Source organism: Bubalus kerabau, chromosome 6 (genome assembly GCF_029407905.1).
Source record: "Bubalus kerabau isolate K-KA32 ecotype Philippines breed swamp buffalo chromosome 6, PCC_UOA_SB_1v2, whole genome shotgun sequence".
In the NCBI taxonomy this organism is placed as follows: Eukaryota; Metazoa; Chordata; class Mammalia; order Artiodactyla; family Bovidae; genus Bubalus; species Bubalus kerabau.
Genome location: NC_073629.1, coordinates 46,866,342 through 46,893,162, shown reverse-complemented (window position 1 = coordinate 46,893,162; position 26,821 = coordinate 46,866,342). Strand labels below are relative to the sequence as shown.

Here is a 26,821-nt window from a genome sequence, read left to right as displayed (position 1 = left end):
ACACTGCTTCCACTGTTTCCCCATCTATTTGCCATGAAGTGATGGGACCAGATGCCATGATCTTCGTTTTCTGAATGTTGAGCTTTAAGCCAACTTTTTCACTCTCCTCTTTCACTTATATTTTTCTATAAGTTTGTTTATTTTTGAAGTATAATTGACACCTAATACTATGCTAATTCCTGGTGCACAACACAGTGATTCAATACTTTTATACATTTCTATACATTACAAATAATCACCATGATAAGCCTAGTCACCATCTGTTATCATACAAAGATATTACATTACTATTGACTATATCATGCATTTCATACCCATGACTCATTTTTTTTGTAATTGAAAGTGTATACCTCTTAATTTTCTTCACCTATTTCTCTCATCTTTTTAAACTGAATCAATTTTATTTTATTTTTTAAAAATCCATCCTAAGAAACATGAAGCACAGATAATTTTGTTTTAATTTAATAATTAAGTAGGAATCTTTCTTATTTACCTCATTAATTTATACAAATGGGTCCTATAGAAATGAACAAAATATTTCACACTAAGCATTCTTAAAATAACTGGAGAACCATAGAATTCTTTAGAAGTCTTCTGTAAAAACTCTAAGAACAATTAAAACACTTTTTTTTTTTAATTTGAGAAATGGAAGATAAACTAAATGATTCCTTTACCTAACTTCTAGAATTCCTTCAATGCCACCATTTCTTTTTGAGTAAGGTAAGCATGGCTCAGTTTCCATAATATTATAACATGTCTATCACATCATGGAAAGACTTTTTTAAAAGTTCATTATTTTCTAAGCATATCAGACCTTTCTTTAGTCCAACAGCTTTTCTTCAAATCTTTCTTTTCTTCCTAATTGTTCAATATTTTTTCCTATTTTATTAATTTTAAATAAGGCCTCAACAAACAAGTATTCTATCGATAGTTATATCTTTCTTGGTTGACTTTCTTACTCACTTTTACTCATTAGTGAGTCTGCTTTTCCTTCTGCACATTTGTGAAAGTTCATTGAATCATTCAGCCTATTTTCTAACATGGTTTTATTATGGTTTTTGTAAATGCTTCATGTTATTTGAAAATTATTTGAATCACAGTTTGGTGGTAAGCTTAGACAAAACACAACCAGCTAAACTCTGAGTTCTAATCCTAGATCTGCTAAGGAACTTGGGCAAGTAAGTTAACCTTCTTTGTTTCCATCTGTTCAAGTGTAAGGGCTTCCCAGATGGCTCAGCACTAAAGAATGCATCTCCCTGAAATGCAGGAGACTCAGGAGACATGGATTCCATCCCTGGATCAGGAAGAGCCTCTGGAGGAAGAAATGGCAATCCACTCCAGTATTCTTGCCTGGAAAATCCCATGGACAGAGGAGCCTGGTGGGCTACAGTCCATGGGGCCTCAAAGAGTTGGACACGATTAAGCACTAAGCACACACACATTCAACTGTAAACTGGAGACAATAGGACCTATCTCAAAACCATGTCATGTGAGAATCTGCAGCTTAATTAAAAGATTGTACACTGCAAGTATATATTTTTTCTTATTATGTCTTAGTTATTTCAAATATTTCTTTTAGACTTATTTGCTTTAGACTGCTAATTGAAATGCAGCAATTAATAGCAAATCAATTCAACAACATTTTGGAATAAGCTTTAGGTGTCATTTGTATAGATATTTACATTATACATATTTTCTAAAATGTAAGTGCAAGCTTACAATTAGATTCTTAGTAGACAATAATAACTAACATTTATTGAACACTTACAATATGTCAGATACTTTACTAGGATTCTTATAATGGATATATCATTATTCCCATTTTGTAACTGATAAAATCAAGCTACAAAGAGTTCAAGTGACTAATTTATTATTCTAAAGCTTGTAAATGAGAATAGGATCTTTAAATCAAACATTTTAAGTATAGAACCTGTATTCTTGGTCACTATCATAACTTATTAGAAATCAGGTAATCCATGGCTAGAACTGTTTTAACGTGATAACAAAACATTACAACTCGACATCCTTCAAGTTTCTAAATATTAAATAGATATTAAAATCTTGTAAGACCACTTATTAAATTTAGTCTTTTCAGTGACTGTCAAAAATTTTCCCACCACTATACACATATACAAATGCTAACCCACTAAACATACCCATAAAGATCTTTGAAGTGAGGATCTAGGCCTCAAAAACAGATAATCCTGCTCAAAATAACACCAAGAGCTGGGGAATATTCATTTGGCCTCTGCTTCAATATTCTTGTCATACGATGTACACCACCTTAAAAGGCAGTTAATTCTATTTCTAAGCAACCACATGCATTCAAAAAGGCTTAATTGCTGAATTACCATGAAATGTTAAATTAACTGAAACTGGGCATGCATTCTGACTCCTGTTAGTCACAAGCTTTTTAGTTTAGTCACTTAGCCCAGAGTTTATTCTGCCTCACCTAAATGATTATACAATAAAATAAACTAGTGAAGGCAGTGACATAGAAAATTTGCTGCTCCTAATTTCATACATTATCTATTTATCATCTGTTTATTGGCATGAAGTAGAATGATGTGTTAATAGTGTGGACCATAGAGCCAGATTTCATGGGTTTGAATCCCACTTTTACCACATACTAGCTGTGTGAACTTGGGCATATTATTTAACAACTTTTGGCCTCAGTCTCCTCATTTCCAAAACATGGAAAACAGAAAAGTACCTCACAAGATTGCTTTTCTAAGGTACAAATAAATTTAATAAAAGTGAATGACTTAGAACAGTGCCTGGACTGCAGTAAATATTATGTAGTATAAGCAGTTAATCTAGTCTAACTACCTGTCTCACTGTCTATCCATCTATCCATCCATCCATCTATCCATTCAGTTACAATCTTCAACTTGCTGTTCCTCAGCTTTGATCTGAAAAAGAATATAAAGTAGCTATACACACTTCGGGGGCTTTACAGGTGGCTCAGTGGTAAAGAATCTGCCTGCCAATGCAGGAGATGCAGGAGACGAGGGTTCAATCACTGGGTTGAGAAGATCCCCTTGAGTAGAAAATGACAAACCACTCTGGTATTCTTGCTAGTATCCTCTGTCCATGGAGAATTCCATGACTGAGTGACCGAACAACAAAACAACAAAAATCCATACTTGGGATTGGGGGAAGGGGTGGCAGAAAACCATTCTAAGAAATTCTCAGAGTAGTGGTAGTAACGTGATTTCTAAAATTCTCTGAATCATTTTGTAAAACCTCTCAGAGAAATTAAGGAAGCAAAACCACAAACCCTTGTACAATACATCCAGCAAAATGGGGTACACGGTTCTTTTCCTTCTCCTTTCCTTACCTCTCTCTTCCTTATCGATCTGTGTAGTTCTAAAGTCACTGGCTGGGGACGAGCAAGGTAGGTGACTAGGAAGTTCTGAGGAAGAGCCATGAGGGCCCAGTGAGGGTATCAGAGCCTGAGCACAGTGAGAATGACAGATGTGTGGATGGTGGCTTGGGGTAGTAAATCAGAGCCCTAGTGGGAAGAGAAGTCTTCCATGGGTCAAGGGGAACAAGTAAAGGATATAAGAGACCAAGCAGGGTAGAAAGACATGAAGCTACATTTTTTGGTGCCTGCTCAGTCAGTCACTCAATCATGTTCAACTCTTTGTGACCCCATGGGCCGTAGCCTGCCAGGCTCCTCTGTCCATGGAATTTTTCAGGCAAGAATATTGGAGTGGGTTGCCATTGCCTACTCCAAGGACACTTCTTGGATTCTCCCTAATTTTCTTCTGTTAGAAGAATACATGAGGCCCACTGCCAACTTTCTACATAGCAACACTGTCAATTAGTCTCAACTATCCAAAACTGGGGACTCAAGTTCTCTGGGATCTTAGACCACTTCGAAGTGGACCCAGGACAGGTCAACACTGGATTGGCTTGGGCCCCACTGGGTACTAAGTCTGTGATTATCTCTTATCTCCAACTAGGCATCTATCTTTCCTGATTCTATTCTGTCCTGCTGACTGTTAGTATTCAGGAATTTATATCCAACTGGTCCTATATATTCCTATCATGTACCTCTGTCTGCTTTGTATCTCAGCCTATTTGAGATTTCCTAACTTCAACATCTATTTAATTTTATGAAATACCACTAGTCCAGATCCTAGTTAAAAAAAGAAAACATGAAAAGAACCTGGCTTCAAAGTGGTTTATTTGGACTCTCTGCTAGGAATAGTATGGTCACCTGGTTTTGACACCTATGCCTCTCAGCTGGACTTTCCTTGTCTTGGCCTTCCAGTTATAGTCAGACCCTTGGCAATCGCCCATCAAATCCCTAACCTGAAACTTTCAGCTTTGGATTTTAATCACCTCAAGTTCATTGTGCCAAATCAAATTCATTCTTCCCATTTACTCTGTAATTGCTTCCTTTTGTTTATCACATGCCTGTATATCAGCTCTGTGCCTTTATTTTGCTTCATTCAACAAATATCTGAGGACTATCCACTGACCAGCAAAGCCCTGTGTTTGGAATTGGGGGTTAAATAGTGAACCAGGTGAGGTCTCCACCCAGACAGTTTGCTTTATCATAAGGAAGACAGGTGAAAGAGCTGATGACATCACTGTTAATCACCAGTTTTATTAAATTCTGTGGAGAAAAGGCACAAGCAGAGGTAGACCCAGATTTGGGGGAGGAGCCTGAAGTTCATACAATTTGCAGATACTTCTTTAAAAATAAAAATGATTTAAAAATTAAAAAGAGAAAATCAGGTATGGTCCTTGGAAGTAGCTTGTACAAGTAAGGGCTCTGAAACTTAAGCTTCATCAACTTTATGATAAACTAGCTTCTGAGCATAGCATTTCAGAAGGAGTAGGACAGGGGGTTAACCTACTAGTTAGGGAGCTCCAAGAGGAGGAAGAGAGAACATTTCAGCCCAGGGTAATGGCAAAGGCTCTGAGGTGCACGTGTGTTGGAGGAGTAAAAGAAGGTCACTGGGGTCTGGAATATAAAGAACACACCCAAGGGGACACCAGGGGAACGGCCAGGTACCAGACCATACAGGTCAAGTTAAGAGTTTTACATGGTAAGAAGGCTAGCGGGAAGACTGTGGTTGATTGAAAGCAAAGAGATTAATGGGGCTTTCAGATTAGGATGGTAGCAACTCACATTGAGGGCTTCCCAGGTGGCACTAGTGGTAAAGAACCTGCCTGCCGGTGCAGGTTAGATAGAAGAGCAGGTTTGATCCTTGGGTTGGGAAGATCCCCTGGAGGAGGACAAGGCTACCCACTCCACTGTTCTTGTGTGGAAAATCCCATGGACAGAGGAGCCTGGCAGGCTGCAGTTCATAGGGTCACACAGAGTCGGACATGGCTGAAATGACTTAGCATACACAAATGCAATGCATATTGAGCCACACCTAATTTATATGTCTCCTCAAATTTGATGGCCTTACTTGCCACCCAAGCTTTTGCCACTAGCTTAAAAAAGAACCTTGGTCCCTGTTGCTGTCCTCAGCTTTCCTGTCATTTCCAGCTCTCATAGTTCCCTCAGGATAAGAGCAGGACTCTCCACTGAACGTGTCAGAGTGGGAGCTCCAGGAGGGCCAGTGCTCTCAACATGCTGTGGGATTTGGCTTCTGAAGCAGTTGCTTAAGGAGGGAAGGACACGCAGCCCAAATGTGCAGAAGAAAGTAAACCTTTGGGGTGTAAAGTGTGACGAGTGAGAGAGAAGAAACAGAAGGAACCAGTAGATATATGTCCTTCACTCGTCTTCTTCTCTAAACTGTTGTGAGGCAGGATGATCCCACACAGCCCTCCCATCCCACATGGCTGAGCAATTGGCTCCATCTCCTTGTGAAGTGGCAGCCAGCTCTGGAACGCACCACGCTCCATCTGCTTTCCCTTCTTCCCATTGCCTTCACTCCCCTCACACCCCCCTTAATCTTATTGCTTTGGAATTGAATCCTTCAGTGAAGCATCTTCACATTAATTTTGACTCAGGCTCTGTTTTCTAAGCTAACACACATTAAGAAAGAAATGGATTCCAAATCTATTCAAATGAGTTCAAGATCTATTTAAGATCTACTATGGGGTATGGTTCAATTTGGTATACACATTTAAACTGTGAACATGTCTACCTAGCTGAGGCTATACCTTATTCACCTTTGTTTTGGATGGCCAGGGACTCTGCAAATAGTAAGTGCTTCAGAGATCTTCCCTCCATGGAATTGGAATAGTTTATCAATGTCCCAGAAAATGTGATCAGATACCTGAACCAAAGAAACTGAGCAGAGCCTAACAATGCTACTGATTTGACACCAAGCTATAAAAACTTTTCTGGAGGCTGCTTCTGTTTTATGGTGCTCAAAAAATAAGACAAATTAAAACCAGGTTGAGGAATAAGACATTAAAAATATGTGTATTCTAGAGAGTTAGAGTGAAAAGGAAAGTTTGGTTCAACATGGTTCTATTTCCAAGAATATGCATGTGAAAAAAATGATATATTGCATGCACACTGACTTTTAAAAACAGCATCTGGTAGATTTTACCATATTTTAAGAATGTACTAGGTTCCTGTTTTTTTAACCACCCCCCAACATGGCCTTAAATGTTTATTCAAAATAATACAATAAAATGTTAGTCTCCAATGAAGTAAATAATAATGGTCCCTTCTTGTCCAAATTTTAATTCTGATATAGAGTTTCTCTCTCAATCTCTATTTTTTCATATTTTTGTACAACTGGATCTACTCTATTACACACATTCATTTCTGTTTTCAGATATAACAGTAAAGAGCTGATAGCAAGATTTTCTGAATTCCCTGTTGTGCAATTCAAGAATTAATCTACTCTATGGAGAGGAACTTCATGAATTTAAAGTATATCCATCATCATATTAAGTGATTTGCTGAACTTAAAAGCAATGGCTTGTAGAACAGCTGGTATGTTCTCTCAGATTCCTACCCTTCATTATCACCACCCCCAAACAAATGTACATTTTAAGCAGTATAGTAACTTTGGCTTGAACACTTCTGTTTTTGTTGATTTGTTTTAATGTGGGCTCTTCCATTGTAAGAAAATCTGTTTTAATCTGTTGTGAAGCATGTGTTCACAGAAACAAAACCAAATACTGACTCTACAAAGTTTTATTGGGTGCCTACCATATGAGCTATGGTGGAATCATGCTGCCTATTGCTTCCCTCCAGGGAAATATGAAGACCTGGGGATAGTTCCTTCCTGTGTTATGCCCTGACCTGGTCCATATTTCAAAGATTAGAGGGAACTTTTTTTAATCGACACTATAGATTGAGCTCCTTGATATGCAAATTGCTCTTCTGTTGAGAGATCTAACAGACTATTTTGACTGAATGGAAGGCATATCTTTTTCCTTTTCTTTCTTTCAAACATATATTCCTTTTTTTCTTCCTTCCCCTTTTACTTTGATTGATTGCTAATAAGAAGCTAGAAAATAACATTGAATAAAACCTCAGTTAAAGAATTAGATATAGAGTGTGAAAAATATGGAATGTATCTTTAAGCTGTATCTTTATACATATATAAAAGCTTTTGGCTTTTTAAAAGTAAAATTGGCTTATTTAAAAATTAAGGCTTATTATTGACAAAAATACTTTCAGTATTTTATTCTACAGAAGGCAGAGTAGCAAGTAGTGATAAAGCCATTCATCATAGTCAGCTTTAAATTGGCACAACTCATGCCAAACCTGGGCTCTGTGGAAAATTTCACGGTCAATTAGGTAAATACATGTGTAAAATGCACCCAGCAACAAAGATCACGAAGCCAATTACTGACCATATTTAATTTCATCTCAGTCCCAGAAACAATTTTTGCCCTCACAGATCTAAGATATCCAAATAAACTGTACAATCACAATTTTTAAATGCTATAGAAAGCTTTATAACATTTTATAAGGCAGAGCTGTTAGTTCATAATTATTGTTAGGTTTAGTCTTCACTTCTTAGAGGTTTTCAAGAAACCCCAGCTACAGTGTTTTTCGCGATAGGACGATGGTCATAAGTACACAGTTTTAAGTATGTATTTTTCTATTTGAAATAGAAATTTGAGGCACATGGTTAGTTGTTTGCATTTGTGCAAGATTCAATTTATATTATAGAAAACTTGCTGACTACTGTTCCATTCAGGAGCATTCTGTCCTATCATTTTATGCCTGTCTGTATTCAAACTAGAATAGTATTAAATGAACCTTTTATATTTTAAATATTCAAGAGCTTTAGATTCAAAATTTCTTTTCTTGCTGTCAAACTAGCTTGCCTAAAGGCAAGGTAAGATCAAGTTAGACTCTCAAAGGTAGAATTAAATTTTATCATGGCATCCATCATAATATACAGTTTGCTTAATATGCAAATAAAGAGTATATGGAGTCAAAGAATAAAGGATTTTTAGTCAGTGTGTGAAATCCAAGGGACTACTTTTATAGAATAGATTCCTTTTAAATTTACATTTCCATCATTTTAATGAAAACACAGGGTAAACAAATTGTAATAGAAATGTTTTAAGTTACCATTTTTCACTCAATTTTTCTTCTACAGGGTTATTTTTCATGACAGCTCTTTATTTAAAACTAATAAAAATAGAAGAGAGGAAATAAAATAAATATAAAGAAATCATTACCTCAGCCTTTCTGGAGAGTTCCATCCAGTCATTTCTGTTGTAACTGCACATGATGCTAGCAATCACAATCTTTAAAAAGAGAAAGGAAAGAAAATTAGTTCAAATAGTTATGTCTTTATACACAGGGGTCTATGATATTTACATATATATGTTTATAATGGTAAATTATATCATAAAAATTAAGTTTTCCATCTGCTGAAAGAAATCAGTAAAGTACAGCAAGGAATTATAGTGAAGCAAAGGATAAGATCTGGGGCTTCAGACTTAGGTTAGATACTTTCTCATTTACTATCTTTGAATGCTTGAGCAAGTTACTTAACTTACCAATCCTCAGCATTCTCATTTTTAAAATGGAGATAATAATACTGACTTTGCCAACTTCAAAAAGTGATAGTGAGACTTGCATGAATTTGTGTATGCAAAAAGAGTTGTTTAAGTTATACAATGATGTAGTGTGTGCGTACTCAGTCACGTCCAACTCTTTGTGACCCCATGGACTGCAGCCCAGCAGGCTCCTTTGTCCATGGGATTTTTCAGGCAGGAATACTGGAGCAGGTTGCTATTTCCCACTCCAGGAGATCTTCCTGACCCAGGGAATGAACCCTGGTCTTCTGCATCTCCTGAAATGGTAGGCAGATTCTCTACCACTGAGCCACCTGGGAAGCCCATAATGATGTAGAAATATTTATTAATGTAATTACTGGTATAGTTAAAACGTTTCAAGGTATGGAAAGGAAATAAATTAGTGTCTTCTTCAATCACATCTTATTATAGTATGGATAATTACACCTTACATATTCAGAGTGAATTATAGTTTTAAAGTTTGTTAAATGTTGATTATTTAACTACAGTATTACAGTATAATGGAGGCTTCATAGAGTAATAGTTACTAGTATCTGCTCTGAAGCCAGAATGTCTAGATTAGAGTTCAAACTCTATCACTAACCATGTGGTACTGGACAAGACATTTAATTTCCTCATTGCTTAAACATGGATAACACTACAATCTACTTGCTGCTGTTGTGTCTGACTCTTTTGCAACCCCATGAACTATAGCCCACCAGGCTCCTCTGTTCATGGAATTTCCTGGACAAGAATACTCAAGTGGTTGTCATTTCTTTCTCCAGAGGGTTTTCCTGACCTAAGGATAGAACCCATGTCTCCTGCATTGGCAGGTCCTTTATCACTGAGTCACCAGGGAAACCCACTATCTACTTAGAAAAGTAATAATCAAATTGCTAAGAGTTTATGACTCTAATAATGTACTAGGTAATGTTTTAATGGATTTTATCCTATTAACTTACTTAATTGTTCTCAAATGATTCTCCCCATTTTACAGATGAAGAAGCTGAGGTACTGAGACATAAAGGTTACAGAGCTAATAAAGAGCAGAGCCAGGACTCAGACCCAAAAATTTAACTAAGAATCTGTGCTTTTAACCATTAGTTTTTGCTAGCCTAATGTAAATATCAGTATATGTCAGTAATTACTTTCTATTATTACCATTTAAAGACTATGAGATCAGGACACAAAGTCTGTGCCAAATTTGAAGCCACAGAGTCTAGTAGAAGAGTCCATTAAAAGCCACTGGGCTCTCACCACATACAGCTTTTTTTTTTTTTTTTTAATATGTCTAAAAAATACAAAACAAAGATGTGACGAACAAGTCAGATGAATGCTTTTATCAAGAAAAGAAAGAAAATAAGCTATAATCATACGGGAGAGAGTTCTGAATACCAGAGCTCTAAATACTGAATAAGCCTGTCCTTAATGTTGGGTCAATTTTTTCCTGATAGACTATAATCCTCCATGGGTGCCTGGACTGCTCTGCACCATTCATCATTTTATCTACAATAACCAGGATGATGTTTGGCACATAGTAGAATTGATTGAATAAATGTACGAGGTCACTAAAGGTTTAGGAACAGAGAGTTGCATTTTCAGTTTATCCTTTTAAGATTAAGCAGAAATGAACATCATGAGTTAGAGAAGGGAAAAAATAAACAATTGGTGAAAACTTTTGGCAAATGATTATTGTATGATTCAGAGAGAAGAGTGAGCAGAACAGTTGTGAATGCTGGTCTTGGTGACAGAGAAAGGGTCAGATGTCAAAATACACAGAAACTGTGTGTATTAAGATTGAAAAAGAAGAATCAGGAGATCTGAGAGGCTGACTGTGAGTGACTGAGAAAATCTTACAACTTTAGTCAGACAAAAGTAAGATGATGCTGAGAAAAAATGAAGCCAGGAGAAACAGTGTATTCAAACAGATTCCTATGTAGAGAGAGCAACAAACAGAGAAAAGTAAAAGTAGATGATGACTAGAGGAGGAAAAGTAAGAATGCATGATTGTTTTTTATTGAGTTTAGGATTCAACTTTTGTGTAGCTTTTAAGAACTGGGGAGGAAAAAAAAAATGTAAGAATGACCCTTGGCCTTTTCTATAGGGGCTGAAAAAAAGTGAAAAGTCAACTTCCAAACTTGCCCATCTACAGGCAAGAAAGGGTCACCAGCATAATTATGCATCTTCAATACACTCTGCCATTTTCACATGCTATAAAATCTTGACGTTATTCTGCCCCACCCTCCAGTTAGAAAACAGAGCAGGGAGGAATTCCCCAGAGAGGCAACCAGAACTTCAAAGTCTATACTATTACCTTCTCTTGAGTATTCCTTGCACGGGGGACTTCATTTGAAATGAAAATTAATTGGGATGAAGGCTGGAGGCAAGTGGACAGATTCTACTGTCCTCAGTGGCCTCGAGGTCAAATCAACAAATACACGTTTTTTTTTTATTTTTTAAAATTTATTTTAATTGAAGGTTAATTACTTTACAGTATTGTAGTGGGTTTTGCCATACATTGACAGGAATCAGCCATGGGTGTACATATATATCCTGAACCCCACTCCCACCTCCCTCCCCATCCCATCCCTCTGGGTCATCCCAGTGCACCAGCCTGAGCGCCCTGTCTCATGCATCGAACCTGGACTGGTGATCCGTTTCACATATGATAATATACATGTTTCAAGGCTATTCTCTCAGATCATCCCACCCTCACCTTCTCCCACAGAGTCCAAAAGACTGTCCTATAAAGAAAGGTTAATCTAAGGATTTAGGGAAGGAGCAGACTCCCCAAGCTTGCTGGTAAAATGTCAAGAGCAAGGTTAGATCCAAAGATTCAGACTGAAAAAATGACTTTCTTATTAGATACTGATTCTGTGGTGAAAGAGACAAACAGCAGACCTAGGTTTTTAGGGAGTTCTATTATTCAAAACCAAGAAAAGACAGACAAAAAACAAAAACAAAACTTGCTTCCAGTTATGACAAAGTAACCCTCAAGTTTACACTCCCATATAAATATGAAGTGACTGCTATATCAGGATGGCATCCTCCTCCCGTGTCCCTTTCAGGTGCCACAGAGGACAACAGGGAAGATCCTTCTAGTGGGCAGGATCCAGGTAGGCAGATGGGCTGACCAAGAAAGCCACTTCCAAGAAATCAAGGTTTACTGGCCCTGACAACTGGATATGATAGATGTTCTCAAGTAGGGACTAACATAGTTCCTCTTTACTAAATGGTGATTTTGGCAAAGCTGTTTTTTCTTCAAATATATATTGATTGTGTCTGGATTGGTTAGAATCATCATTCACCTTTTAAGTCCCCAGGATTATGAGGAGCTACATTTGAGCTTGATGGAGAGAAGTAAATAACACGCAGAGAACTGTCCTGAACATTGAGAACACTGGTGCCATCAAATGCCTAGGAACACAGTGACTGGGTATGATTTGGGGCATGCTGTCATTGGGGAGGGGTGGCCACAGGTGGGAGAGATAGATAATGCTGAGCAGACAGAAGTTTTGTGTGCTCTGAACAGCTAAGGACTACCCTGTTCTTCATTCCTCATCTTCAAAAAACAGGCTCTACCTTCTTACCCAAAAAGCTGGGAAAATATCTCCAACAGGGTTAATCATAGTAATCAGCTACTCTACTCTCATTAAAGTCCTTCAGCTGAACTGAGGAGATAAAGACTTCTTTCCTCTTTGGTCCCTAAACTGGAATGGAGTGTGTTCATAGCAGCTAGTAATCACTGACTGATTCCTTACTTACCCAAGCCAACCCTCCCACTCCCACTCAAAGCTAGCTGCAGTAGGATGAAAAAAAGCAGAGACAGGAAAGTAGAGATGCAAGATGGAGACACGGTTCTGTCACTTTTAAGTCTGGTGTACCACTAGCATGCCTGTCCAAGTGAACCAATAAATAGCACTTTTGACTTAAGAAAACTCAAGTTATATTCTGGTTTCTATCACTGACAGTCTTGACAATTACTACATGCAAAACTAAAATTGTCACTTTTAAAATAACTTCCTAAGCATTTTTTTCTGTCAAGTAAATTTAAGGGGAAAATAACTTTATACCTTATTTTTAAATGCTGAATTATCTAAGAAGTCTAAATATCTTTATCTAAAATCAAGGGATGGTTCATGAAAATATATGTTGACATTATATTTCAGAGGAATAAAGATGACCCAAAATCATTTTATTCTTGACTAAAAGGTATAAGGATTTTTCTAAAGGCCAGGCTAAAACACATTAACAGTAAAAGAACACTGAATAGAATTTAATCTTTCCTTGAGGATTGGAAAGCCCTTCCATGTTTTGCAGTGCCTGGTTTTTAATCAAAACAAAGGAAGACAGGTTACTTTTTTCCTATGGAAAAAAAGAGTTAATGTATATTCATATTGTGAAACATCATGAAAAGTTACTAGAAATGAATATCCAATGGAACATTTTTTAAAAAGAACAACATTTCCCTATATTTCATTTAATTTATGCCATTTCTAATGCTCCATTTTTATGGCTCATATTTTAAAACATTATTGGATAAGTTTATACATAAAAGCCAAATGCTATATAATGTTTTAACTAATCTTACATTTTATGAACATTTTAAGAGTCAAGTGAGAGATTCAAACCATATTAGTTAATCACTTAATATGGAAACTGAGTATCTACTTTAGTAGGCACTAAATGACATATAGAGGAGTTGAAGACACTGATTCAGAGTCTTTGATTATTCAACAATCAGTATTTCTTTGAGACCTATGTGCCAGTAACTGTAACTCTGAAGTGATGAAGGAAATATAGGGAAAGTCCCTATATTTTTAAGAGGGGGAAAAAAAGGCATTAAAGAATACATTATTTGGACTATTTTTGGGTCAAGATTTAAAAACAATACAGGCGAGCAATATGGAGAATCACAGGGATGCATAAAGCCACATCAGATGATTTGGGTAAAAGTTGGCATTCCAGTTAGAGGAAACTGTAAGCAGGCACTCCAGAGGAGGAGTGATCATGATACACTTAAAAAATAGAAGGCCTTTGTCATTGGTGCTTCATGACAGGGCAAGAAGAGTGCAAAAGGAAATGAGAGGAGAAGGAAGCAGTCATTTCTCTGGGAGCTGAAACCTGTGGGAGTTGTTTTTTTTTTTTTTTTTTAATAGGGGTAATGGGGCTTACCTGGCAGCTCAGGGGTAAAGAATTCACCTGCCATGCAGGAGACACAGGAGATGCCAGTTCCATCCCTGGGTGGGGAAGATCCCTTGGAGAAGGGCATGGCTACCCACTCCAGTATTCTTGCCTGGAGAATCCCATGTAGCCTGGTGGGCTACAGTCCATGGGGTTGCAGAGTAGACACAACTGAAATGACTGAGCACACACGTATGCATGCATATGGGAGGTACCAGGAGACCACTGAAAGGTTTAAAAGAGGGTAATAAAATGATCTGATTTACGTTTTTAAAAGATGCTGGCTACTTTATAGGGAACAGAATGAGGGGGCTGTAGGGTAAAAGCAAAGAGTCCAGTTTAGTTAAAATAAGGTGACTTGTGTAATATTCATGGAAATGGCCAGACATGGAAATCTGAGCTAGATATGTCAATGGTTATACTCAGGAGGTGAGAAAAAATAAGAAATTAAGGATGATCCCTAGATTATTGGCTTGAACCACTGAATGGAACATAGATGCTTCACTGAGATGGGACAAAGCCTAGTCCAATTATAAGTCAGGAACTGTTAAGATGTTCAACTTTAATATATTACATATAAAGTATTTCGCAAACTATTGGGGCTTCCCTAGTGGCTCAGAGGATAAAGCGTCTGCCTGCAATGCAGGAGACCCGGGTTCAATCCCTGGGTTGGGAAGATCCCCTGGAGAAGGAAATGGCAACCCACTCCAGTATTCTTGCCTGGAGAATCCCATGATGACATTAATTGTGATACTGGATACATGAGTGTAGAATTCACTAAAGAAGTTAGTCAAGGCTATGGTTATTCCAATGGTCATGTATGGATGTGAGAGTTGGACTACAAAGAAAGCTGAGTGCCTAAGAATTAATGCTTTTGAACTGTGGTGTTGGAGAAAACTCTTGAGAGTCCCTTGGACTGCAAGGACATCCAACCAGTCCATCCTAAAGGAGATCAGTCCTGGGTGTTCATTGGTAGGACTGATTTTGAAGCTGAAACTCCAATACTTTGGCCACATGATGCAAAGAGCTGACTCATTTGAAAAGACCCTGATGCTGGGAAAGATTGAGAGCAGGAGGAGAAGGGGACAACAGAGGATGAGATGGTTGGATGGCATCACCGACTCAATGGACATGGGTTTGGGTGAACTCCAGCAGTTGGTGATGGACAGGGAGGCCTGGTGTGCTGTGGTTCATGGGGTCGCAAAGAGTCGGACACAACTGAGTGACTGAATTGAACTGAAAGAAGTTAGGGTTGAAAGTGAATATTATAGAGACTCCAACATTAATGGTATTTAAAAGCCACCTGGCTTAGTGACTTTACAAACAGAATAGAATAAAACAAGACAAAATGAAAGAGATGAGGATTGACCTAGAGTCACATTAAAATGTGGTGTCACAAATGCCAAGAGAGGGAAATGTCCCATAAAGAAAGGAGAAATTTATGAGGATGGATGCTTAATAGAGACCTGTCCACAGGATTTGGCAATACAGATGCCACTGGTAACCTTTACAAGAGAAATGTCAGTGAAGCAGGGAGGACAGATAGTCAGACTAGACTGAATAAAGAGAACATGAAGGAGTTAGGGAAGTGATACACAAAGCCTTCTTATAGTTTTGGTGGGCTTGCTGAAAGAGAAATGAGGCAGTAAATGAAGGGCTGTGGGAGGGCAAGTGAGAGTTTGTTCTTTTTTTTAATGGGTTATATATTACATATGCTTTTATACTGGTGGAAGTGACATGGAAAAGAGGAGGAAACTGTTGAAAAGCCAAGAGGTGATGATGAATCTATCACATTAAGTAGAGAACGTAAACTGTGCAAGGAGCACAGGCATTGTTTCCAGTCTAACAATATGGAAAGGCAGAGTAGACAGAAAACAGGAATGCGTGTAGTTCAGTTTACAGATTTGGTGTGAAAAAGTGAAATTATCTTCCATGGTGTTTAGATTTTCTTTACCATATAACAGATGAGGTCTCCTACTGAGAGTTAATAGAAGTAGAGACAGAGGTTTAGAAGGGTGAGAGAGAGATGAAAGTATTGACCTAGACATCTAAGAAAATGGGAACAAAAATTTACCAAGGGGTTATGGTAAGAATACTAGGCTAGAAAGGCAAAAATATTTAATCAGGATGTGTTTTTGTAAAATGAAATGTGTAAAAGGATGGTATAATTTAGAAAATTAGAACAAAGAAAGCTCCCTTTACACGGCTGACCATAAAACAGGTTTTATAGATTACTTCAAAGTTGAAACTCATATTATCAAGATGTTTTTGTTGCTTTGGTCACTAAAATTTGGTGCATTCCATAAAAGGGCCTTCTTATATCTAATTCTGTTGTTGAGAGAATACTTTTAAATTGCAGTTTTACATAGTTTTGACATTCATTTTGACTAATGCATGTAGCTTAAAATTACAATGTGTAAACATTCAATTTCTATTAAACATTAATGTTCTAAAGCACATAAAATGCCAACTATAATAATTTATGAATCAGATTTTGTATTGTTTCTGCCTGAAAAATACTTCATAGGTTAAAAAAAAACAGGACACTTACTCCACAGAAAGAAAAAATAGTGCAAAATGGCTTTAACTGTCATCCTTCAAAGCTTTTAAATTAAAGAATCACAATTTCTGGTCAAATTATTTTTATATAATTCATTTCTTTATGGAATAAAGAAAATGATTTTATTAAGCATTTTTTTCAAGCTGAATGACAATGAAGTCTGCATGTCAAAAATTACGGTGAAGAACAATATAAAACTTCCAAGTTTTATCTTTGGCTGTCTTGTCAAATTTCCAAACATTTGCAGTCTATGCTTACAACACAGGTTGGAAATACTGTTTTGGTATCCTGTAATCATACTGTGAACTACAATGGAAATTTAGTCAATAGTTCAGCTGCAAGACAACCTAAAATTTTTAGTAGGGAAAAACAGGCAAAGTGCAAAGTGACAAAGGGGAACAGTGCAAATTACAAGTAGTCAACTTAGGTTTTCTCAAACAATTTAACAAAATCTTTCCTAACACTATGGGGATTATACTACACTGAAGAGGAAAGAATAACATGGGACATGTGATTTTCAGACATTTAAACTAAAAAAAAAGTTCATTAAATATTAAATAATTGTACAACATTCAAATTGTAAATGTTCTTTATGCCATTATATGAATATAGTGAAAATGATATTGGTACAATTTTCCTGGAATGTATACATTGAGAGAAGAACGTTAAGAGTAAAACTCACAAGCTCTTCAGATTTTATATGGTTATTGTTAACTTAATGGTTGCAAATGAGAATAGTACTCTTAAAGTTCTCCTTTATATTATTTTAAAATTTAGTGTTTTCTTTCTTTGCTTATTTTGGGACATACACATATCTCACTTATACAACTATTTCTAATATGAAAAAGCCATGTTCAAAGTTACAAAATGTGCACATAGTTTTCATAGAGACACGTGTACCCCAATGTTCATCGCAGCACTGTTTATAATAGCCAGGACATGAAAGCAACCTAAATGTCCATCAGCAGATGAATGGATAAGAAAACTGTGGTACATGTACACAATGGAATATTACTCAGCCATTAAAAAGAATACATTTGAATCAGTGCTAATGAGGTGGATAAAACTGGAGCCTATTATACAAAGTGAAGTAAGCCAGAAAGAAAAACACCAATACAGTGTTTATGGATATATATGGAATGCATATATATGGAATTTAGAAAGATGGTAACGATAACCCTAGCAAGACAGCAAAAGAGACACAGATGTATAGAACAGTCTTTTGGACTCTGTGGGAGAAGGTGAGGGTGGGATGATCTGAGAGAATAGCACTGAAACATGTATATTATCATATGTGAAACAGATAGCCAGTCCAGGTTCGATGCATGAGACAAGGTGCTCAGCTCTGGTGCACTGGGATGACCCAGAGGGATGGGATGGGGAGGGAAGAAGGAGGGGTGTTCAGGATGGGGAACACATGTAAACCCATGGCTGATTCATGTCAATGTATGGCAAAAACCACTACAATATTATAATTAGCTTCCAATTAAAATAAATAAATTTAAAATAAAGCTGCTGCTGCTGCTAAGTCGTTTCAGTTGTGTCCAACTCTATGTGACCCCATAGACAGCAATATGAGCCAAAAAAAGATAGGAAAAAAAATAAAGAAAATCAGAGACGTTTTTCACTAGAACAAGAAATAAACAACCACTGTAGACTACTCAGGAGCTAGAGTAACTGCTGTTTTTTCTTCTTCTTTTGATCACTTATTACTAGTTTTTGGGCTTCCCTTGTGGCTTAGCTGATAAAGAATCCACCTGCAATGCGGGAGACCTGGCTTCGATCCCTGGGTTGGGAAGATCCCCTGGAGAAAGGAAAGGCTTCCCACTCCAGTATTCTGGCCTGGAGAATTGCATGGACTGTACAGTACAAGGGGTCGCAAAGAGTCGGACACGTCTGACTGACTTTCACTTTCACTTTATTAGTTTTTTTATCTAATTTCCATCCCCTTTGTATCTAGAAACTGATCTACCATTGGTCACCAGTTACAAAAATATCAGATACTTTTCAGCCCAAAACTTTACCAGAACTCTTTCCAGCACTGAGATGGTTAACCACCTCCAGCTTCCTGACTGAAACCCTCCTCATGTGGGCTCTTGAGATACATCCTTTTATCCTTATTGTTCCTATTTTTGCTATTCCTTCTCAGGCTCTTCTGCCCTGAGCGTCTTTTACATGTTAATGTCCCCAGGTTGTACTCATGGTCCTCTTTTAGCATTGTTTCATGCACATCCCTTAGACATCATATTCATAATGATTTCAGATAATACCTATACGTAGAAACTTCAGAAACACCTCCAATCTGTCTTTCTCCTGGATATAAGAACAGCATATCCAACTGCCTTAAAGAACCTACATTCAACTTGCCCAAAATCAAACTTAAACTTCTCTACCTGGAATTTGCCTTCTCTCTCCATTAAATATGCTTATACTCTATGCTTTTGTTCCAACTTAGAAAGCTAGATTTTCTTTCTACATTTCTCTTACTGCCTACATCCAACTATTTCCAAATACTCTCTAGTCCACAGGTTTTCAAATTTGCCTGAGCACTGAAATCATCTGGAGAGTTAAAAACATAACTCCTACATTTGTATGTAGTTAGGCCCAGACATCAGTGTTCTCTCAAGGACCTCCAGGTAATTCTAACCTGCACGAAAGTTTGAGAAGTATTGCTCTAATTTACTCCTCAAATATCTCTTCTAGGTGTCTCTGACTCTTTCATCATATCTGTTTTAGTTAAGATGTTCATGCTTGCTCCCCTGGATTACTGAAATAGATTCCTATTAGTCTTCCCATCTCTGATATCAGCCTAAGCCATTTGCCAGATCTATCTAAAAAGACAAACCTGATCATATCACACTTCTGCTTCAAATCTGACGTCAAGATAAAAATCCAACTCTTTAATATGCTATACAAGACCACAATGCAACATTTGCTCTAACCACAAAGAATTAAATACTTTGTTTCCTGAATATAACATGTATTCTGCATTCTCTTGACCATATGTCTATTCTTTTTGTCTGAATGAATAAGGAATGGTCCCTGTGCTCTAGGAGCATATGGTATAATAAAGCAGACATATGTAAATTGATACAAAAATAATTATAGTGTATGAAACAGCGTACAGTGACAGCAGAAAGGAAAGAGTGATTATTTGTACCTGTGTGAATCATGGAAGGTCTCATAGAACAGTAACTCTTAATTGATTCTGAAATCATACATGAGTATTTATTGGAAACCGATTAGAATAAAACAGCCAAGAGTACTCCAGTTGTACTAAGCAGCAGAAACAAAGGCAAGGGGTGTTGCCTTTAAGGAATATGCTCTGTTTAAGGAATATCAAGGAGTTGGCACCCCACTCCAGTACTATTGCCTGGAAAATCCCATGGACAGAGGAGCCTGGTAGGCTGCAGTCCATGGGGTCGCTAAGAGTCGGACACAACCGAGCTACTTCACTTTCACTTTTCACTTTCATGCATTGGAGAAGGAAATGGTAACCCACTCCAGTGCTCTTGCCTGGAGAATCCCAGGGACGGGGGAGCCTGGTGGGCTGCCGTCTATGGGGTCACACAGAGTTGGACACGACTGAAGTGACTTAGCAGCAGCAGCAAGGAGTTCAGTTAGCTTTGGGGGAAATGAATGGCTTCACTTCATGGGCAATGGAGCTGCATACATAGGTAGAAACCAGGTTTATTCAAGCAAAGGGCTAAAACAATGGTTTGTAACCAGGTGATTATTTGGCTTTGAATTTTAGATTATTCAGCCTAGCAAATCCCTGCTCTTCTTTTGGACATTACTTCTCCTAGGAAGGCTTACTTGTTCACCCTTCCACCTCTTTGTCAGGCACCCCTCTTCTGACATCCCACAGCATCCTTTGCATTTCTTTATCATAACATTTGTTATATTGTATTAAATTGGTGTTTCTATGTTTTTCAAAAGATGACCAAAGTTTAGTGGATTAGAGCCCATATTTTTCATCACTGTATTGCTAGCATCTAGTTGTTGCTGTTTTTCAGTCACTAAGCCATGTCCAACTCTTTGCGAACCCATGGACTGCAGTACACCAGATTCCTCTGTCCTTCACTATCTGCTGGAGCTTGCTCAAATTTATCTCCATCGAGTTGGTGATGCTGTCTAATAATCCCATCCTCTGTCACCCCCTTCTCCTTTTGCCTTCAACCTTTCCCAGCATCAGGGTATTTCCCAATGAAAATACTAGCATCTAGTATTGTACCTTATATTTAATTAGGATTCAAAAAATATTTGCCTCAAAGGAATACTGAAATAGGTAACTGAGAAAAGAGATTGAAGGTAACACACTTTGCATGTAATCCAAGTAGTTAAATAATGCATTGCATTACATTTACAATATCTAAATGTAAGTAAATTTTTATAGTCTACAGAGACAATAAGAACAGATAGATGGTTCAAGGTAAGAGTATTCAAGAACCTCTCATACTTAATAAAATATACTTTATATCAAAGAATAAAAATCATTTATTTATATTTTACACTTAACACACATTTTCACATCCATTATCTAATTTATTTAACATAATAATTTTGAATGTAGAAAACCTTATATTGAGAATAATGAGCACAGATAATTTATTTTACCAGGGTCAAATAAATCAATAGGAGAGGCAGGGATTAAGCTCTGGTCTTTTGACTTGAAGTTCCTCTTGACTACATCAAGACAATACCATATTGATTTCCCATCCTTTCAATTTACATTAGAGATTCTAGTTGATTTTGTGTTCTCAGTCCTCTTGCGGTAAATCATTTGAACAAAGGTGTCCCTTTTCTGCATTCATACCTCTCTGCAACGTAGAGTGTTAGTTGCTCAGTCATGTCTGACTCTTTGGGACCCCATGGACTGTAGCCAGCCAGGCTCCTCTATCCATGGAATTCCCCAGGCAAGCATACTAGAGTGGGCTGCCATTCCCTTCTCCAGGGGATCTTCCCAACCCAGGGATGGAGCCCAGTTCTCCCACATTGCAGGCAGATTCTTTACCAGCTGAGCCACCAGGGAACCCACTGCAATGTAAATGTGCAGCTACTCTTTAAGTAGGGGATTTATTTACCTGCCTTTTGAATCTGGGCTTTGTAACTTGTTTCAATCAACAGAATGTGACAGAAGTGATGTTGTGCCAGTATCAAGCCACAACTTGAAAGAGGCCTGTCCTTTTCTGTTTACTCTCTTGAAATCCTGCCTAGTCATGTGATCAAGTTAGCATGGCCTGCTGAAGGATCAGAGATCACATGGAACAGGGATGAGCCATCCACCTGAGCTACTTGGGACCAGTCAGCCCATAGCCCACCTGGAAGTTGACTATAGATGGAGTAAGACAAGCTGAGACCAGAAGAACCACATGCATGCAGAATTGTGAATTAAATTAATAGTTGTTTCAATCAACTAAGTCTGGGGTGTTATATATCCAAAGTTAACTGATACCACTTTTATTAAGTGTAACAATAACAACAATAAGAAATAGCACTTACTGTGTACTTGCATGTGCCAAGCACATGCATTACCTCTAATCATGATGAAGTGAAACTTATCAGTCCTGACTTGCATATAGGAAAGAAAAAAATGTATTTAAAGAAGTTAAGTAATACTCATGATTGTATAGCTAACAAGAGTAACTATAAATCTTGAACTCTCTACCTACAATCCTTTTTTCTCTGAATCATTTTTTGCATTCCTTAAACACACATTTATAGATAACCTTGTGGGTTTATTTTTATACCCAGTAGATTTTATTCAATGTGTGTCAATTTTTATTACTTTCATTCTCAGAGACTAACATTATTACTATGTTCTTGCTCAATGTATTATTTCACTGTGACTCTATAAATACCATCTAAGCTAGGATAGGCAGGTAGAACTCCCTAGGAAATCATGAAGTCAAAGGAAGATCAAGTGAGAAAGACCCAATGAGATGATTCGCTGTTTCCTAACCACCTAAAAACATTAAGGAATGAAAATAGGGTAGTACTGGCCCCTTATAATCTATCTCCAAATCATCTTGCTGTCCCTTATCTTGACCCACCAAACTGAATTCACCATATATACTGGCCACAAGATTGTTTTTAGGCTTCCATTCTCTTCTGTGTGCAAATTCTTCTTTTTATAGTCCTCTCCATTCCTCTGACCATATATCTTCTATTCACTCTTCAAGTTTCTAACACAGAGCACTTCTATTCTACTGCACTCAATGAGCTCAGAGACAGAACTACTATCTTTACTGATATCTGAGTGATGAAGTTACTTCTCTACTCCAGTTCCTGTCACATTATATCACAAATGTGTGCTTATTTATATCACTGTCTTCCCTTACTCCACTCAATGGAAAAACATGTTACTTTTTATTCACCTTTATTTTTCTTATCTTTTGGTTCAGCATTGCATAGCATCTAATGCATTTAACAAATGTCTATGGAAGGAAGGATGTCCTCTTGTTACTTATTATTAATTTAAAAAAATTCTAGTTTATCCCTATAAAGATTATAGTACTTGCTGCAATAATGGAGAAAAAGTGCATATATAAAACTACCAAGACTACTATATATTTTTATACCTATAAGCCATTTACTGCCTTCATAGCATGATTTTGACACTGGCTTTAATCTACGATGTCCAACTGGATATAGGTTGTTCTATCACTGTTGACCCTTCACTGAAGTTGCAGTAAGTCAATTGAAGGCATAAAATTTGAATTCCATGTACACAAAAATGTTACCTACATAAAACCTGTGTATGAGATTTGATTTTTCTTCTATTTAAAAGGTCATGATATGTTGCTGTATTGATGTAGTTCACTCAAGGACTTAGCCTTTCAAAGGCACATAAAGGAGTTGATTTGAAATATAAAGTTTCTATATTTCAGTTTAAAACTCTTTCTATTTAGAGGAAATAAGTATTCACTTAATTAAATACCTTCATAAATTAATAAGGTTAATTAATACAGTGTTAAAATGTGACATAGGAATTTGAAGGTAAAAAAGAAATTAAAAATAAAATAGTAATAAAGAAACTCTCAAGAAAATTACATGGAATGATGCACTACATGAGACAGTTTGGGCACTTCTTCCAATACCAAACATGTAGCACTGGGGTATTACAAAGATTATTTTCTGCTAAAGACTTTAAATCCCAAATGAAAATTTTATGTAAATACTAAACATTATTGTAATTATTTTATGAGATATAGCTCTTTTACTCTCATTAACTATGATTGCATGTTTAATGCAAGTTCAATTAGATAATCCTGTTGTGTAAGATAGTGGTATTGTGTCTTAAGCACAGGATGGTAAGCTTCTGGAGGATGTAGGTTGTGTCTTCCATCTCAGCATATGTGCCTTGTAGGCTGGGACTGCTTGTTCTGTTTACTAATGTACCTGACACATATTAGGAACCCAAAAGTATTTGTTGAATACAGAGATAAATAGAATAGTTGAAATGTAGTAAGTGAATACTTTTAGGAAGTCAGGGACTTCTAAAAACACACAAGTTACTCTTTCCCAACTATGTGCTATTACCTCAGAGAAATGCTGTCACTTCAGTTCAGTTCAGTTGCTCAGTCATGTCCAACTCTTTGCGACCCCATGGACTGCAGTACGCCAGGCTTTCCTGTCTATCTCCCGGAGCTTACTCAAACTCATGTCCATCGAGTTGGTGATGCCATCCAACCATCTCATCCTCTGTCCCTTCTCTTCCTGCCTTCAATCTTTCCCAGCATCAGGGTCTTTTCAAATGAGTCAGTTCTTCACATCAGGTAGCCAAAGTATTGGAGTTTCAGCTTCAGCATCAGGCCTTGCAAAGAATATTCAGGATTGATTTCTTTTAGGATGGACTGGTTGGATCTCCCTGCAGTCCAAGGAACTCTCAAGAATCTTCTTCAACACCACAGTTCAAAAGCATCAATTCTTTGGCACTCAGCTATAGGAATACTTAAATCCCACTTATTATGGGATAAGCTGCCCACCCTTGGGGGACTCTGACTCTGCCTCAACCTTTCATATTCTTCTCCAGACACCCACAAGCACTCTCCCATACTTCCTTCCTGTCTTTATTCAAATGTCATTGCCTCAGTGACACTTTAAGAATGCAAACCATCCCCTCCCAGCTCTATTTTCTTTCCCATTGCACTATTATATCATTTTATTTAAAACAGTTAATGTCTTTCTCACCTCAGTGGGAATGCACGCTCCACTGGAGGAAGAGTTTGGATACAGAACAGTGAGGGCATAGAGTGATTCTACTTACTTGTTAAATGAATAATCAAATACTAATATATCATTTAAATATCTTTTTGCATCTGCTAACTGATCTATAAAATGGGAATAACTTGATTTACTACACTTATTTCATAGGGATTATCCCAAGAATAACATAGAATTATATATTTGACATTAAATACTTTTCAATGAAATTCAATTATTTTTTATGACTAAGAGAATAATGTCATATTCAGATTTGCCATTTTCTACAATTTAGTTAGAGTGCAAACAATGACATTTTGAAATAGCGCAACACTTTGATTTTAAAGATCCACAGATAAGACTTAAAAATATGCCATTGAAAAGGGTAGAAAGCATCATCTTATGCACTCCTTTGATCTTTCTGTAGTATCATATAGTGGTCATATTGGTAAATTAATGTAGTTTAAAAAAGGGGGGGGCAGATCCATAGAATCAAATTGTATAGATCAATTCACATTTTGTAGATATTTAAAAATTATTTAGATTTCACTAAAATAGGAAATCGACTAATAGCTAGGATGCCATTTATTAAATTTTATATTTTTTGGCTTAAATTGCTTTATCAGAATTGAGATTACAATCTTTTTCCTACTCACTCAGAAACAATTCTAAGGACTTTGAGCCTCAGACATGTATGTTTTCTTATTTGGAATACCCAAAGAGGACCAATACTGTAAACAAATTCCATGTTAAAGATAGAGTAGCACGCTGCAATCAGTTGTGATGTTGGATGAAGAAAGTCTGGAGAGTGGGAGACGACTTCGGAACCACGCCCTTTCCCTGAGAGGTCTAAGGAACATGCACTCTAGACCACAACGCTGGAAGCATTTCTTCTGACCCATGCTCTGTACGAGAAACATTGCTCCATTGCTCCGGTCTTTCCCCTATGCACTTCTGTAAGTACTCATTCATTCCCTTTCTCCCCATGAGACCACCTGCTTCAGCGCCTGCTTTGAAACAGGCACAGAAAAGGAGCTGAGTGAAAACCAGATGACTAAATAAATGAAGGAGCCCGTGCACCCTCCTTTCACACAAATGATTCCATCTTGGCTTTTGTTCTGCTTTCCTTCCTCCTCTTCATCAGACCCCAACCCCACCACAATTTCCCTCACCTTATCTAACCTTTCTTTACAAGAAGCTTTTCCCATGTTTGGACCCATATGCTTCCTCCTCCTCCACTTGGAGCTGCCACATCTGCCAACAGTGGGCACCTGGGTTAACAGCAGTAGAACAAAACCCTCTAACGCGCTTCACTTTTCAGGATAATGATGAATAACTAAGAAACATTCATTGTATCATTGAATAAATGATTCCCTTGCCTTCATATGCTGTTGATACTTGGGAATCAAATCAAAGATATTTCCACATTTTGTAAACATCTTAAGGTTTCATCTACATTCCAAATTTCAGTTTGAAATGTTCCTTCTCAGAAGCTTGGCATAGGGATTTACAACAGAAATAATGACAGGATCTTTTTCAAAGTGATTGGAACCTTTACGGTATAAACTTTATACAGCATAATGAATGTGTTGGCATTTTGAACTTATTTGCATACTATAAAAATACAACAGAGAGCACAGCAAAGTCCCTGTTAAATTCCCATTACCTGTGAAATGAAGATACCAAAAGGCAGTGTAGCCTAATTAGAATCATGAAATGGTATTCAAGCCATACTTCTAAGAAAACACATATGCACTAATAGTTACAATGAATGAAATGGGTTTACCTCTCATTAAGCAAATGAGAAAATCCTCAAATTTCTTTGCTTTAGTCATTTCATAAGATATTTCTAATAGCAGTAGTACCTATTTCAACTGCTGTGCTAAAGTCACATTTGTCAAT

The 26,821-nt window shown here is 37.2% G+C and overlaps 1 protein-coding gene across 1 annotated transcript in view; it reads right to left on the bottom strand.

The window, feature by feature from the left end:
* Positions 1–26,821, bottom strand: part of DPYD (dihydropyrimidine dehydrogenase) — a 957,062-nt gene that overhangs the window by 345,113 nt on the left and 585,128 nt on the right. The window contains exon 15 of the mRNA XM_055585018.1: positions 8,629–8,697. Coding sequence (XP_055440993.1) covers positions 8,629–8,697 — 69 coding nt within the window. The remainder of the gene's footprint in view (positions 1–8,628; positions 8,698–26,821) is intronic.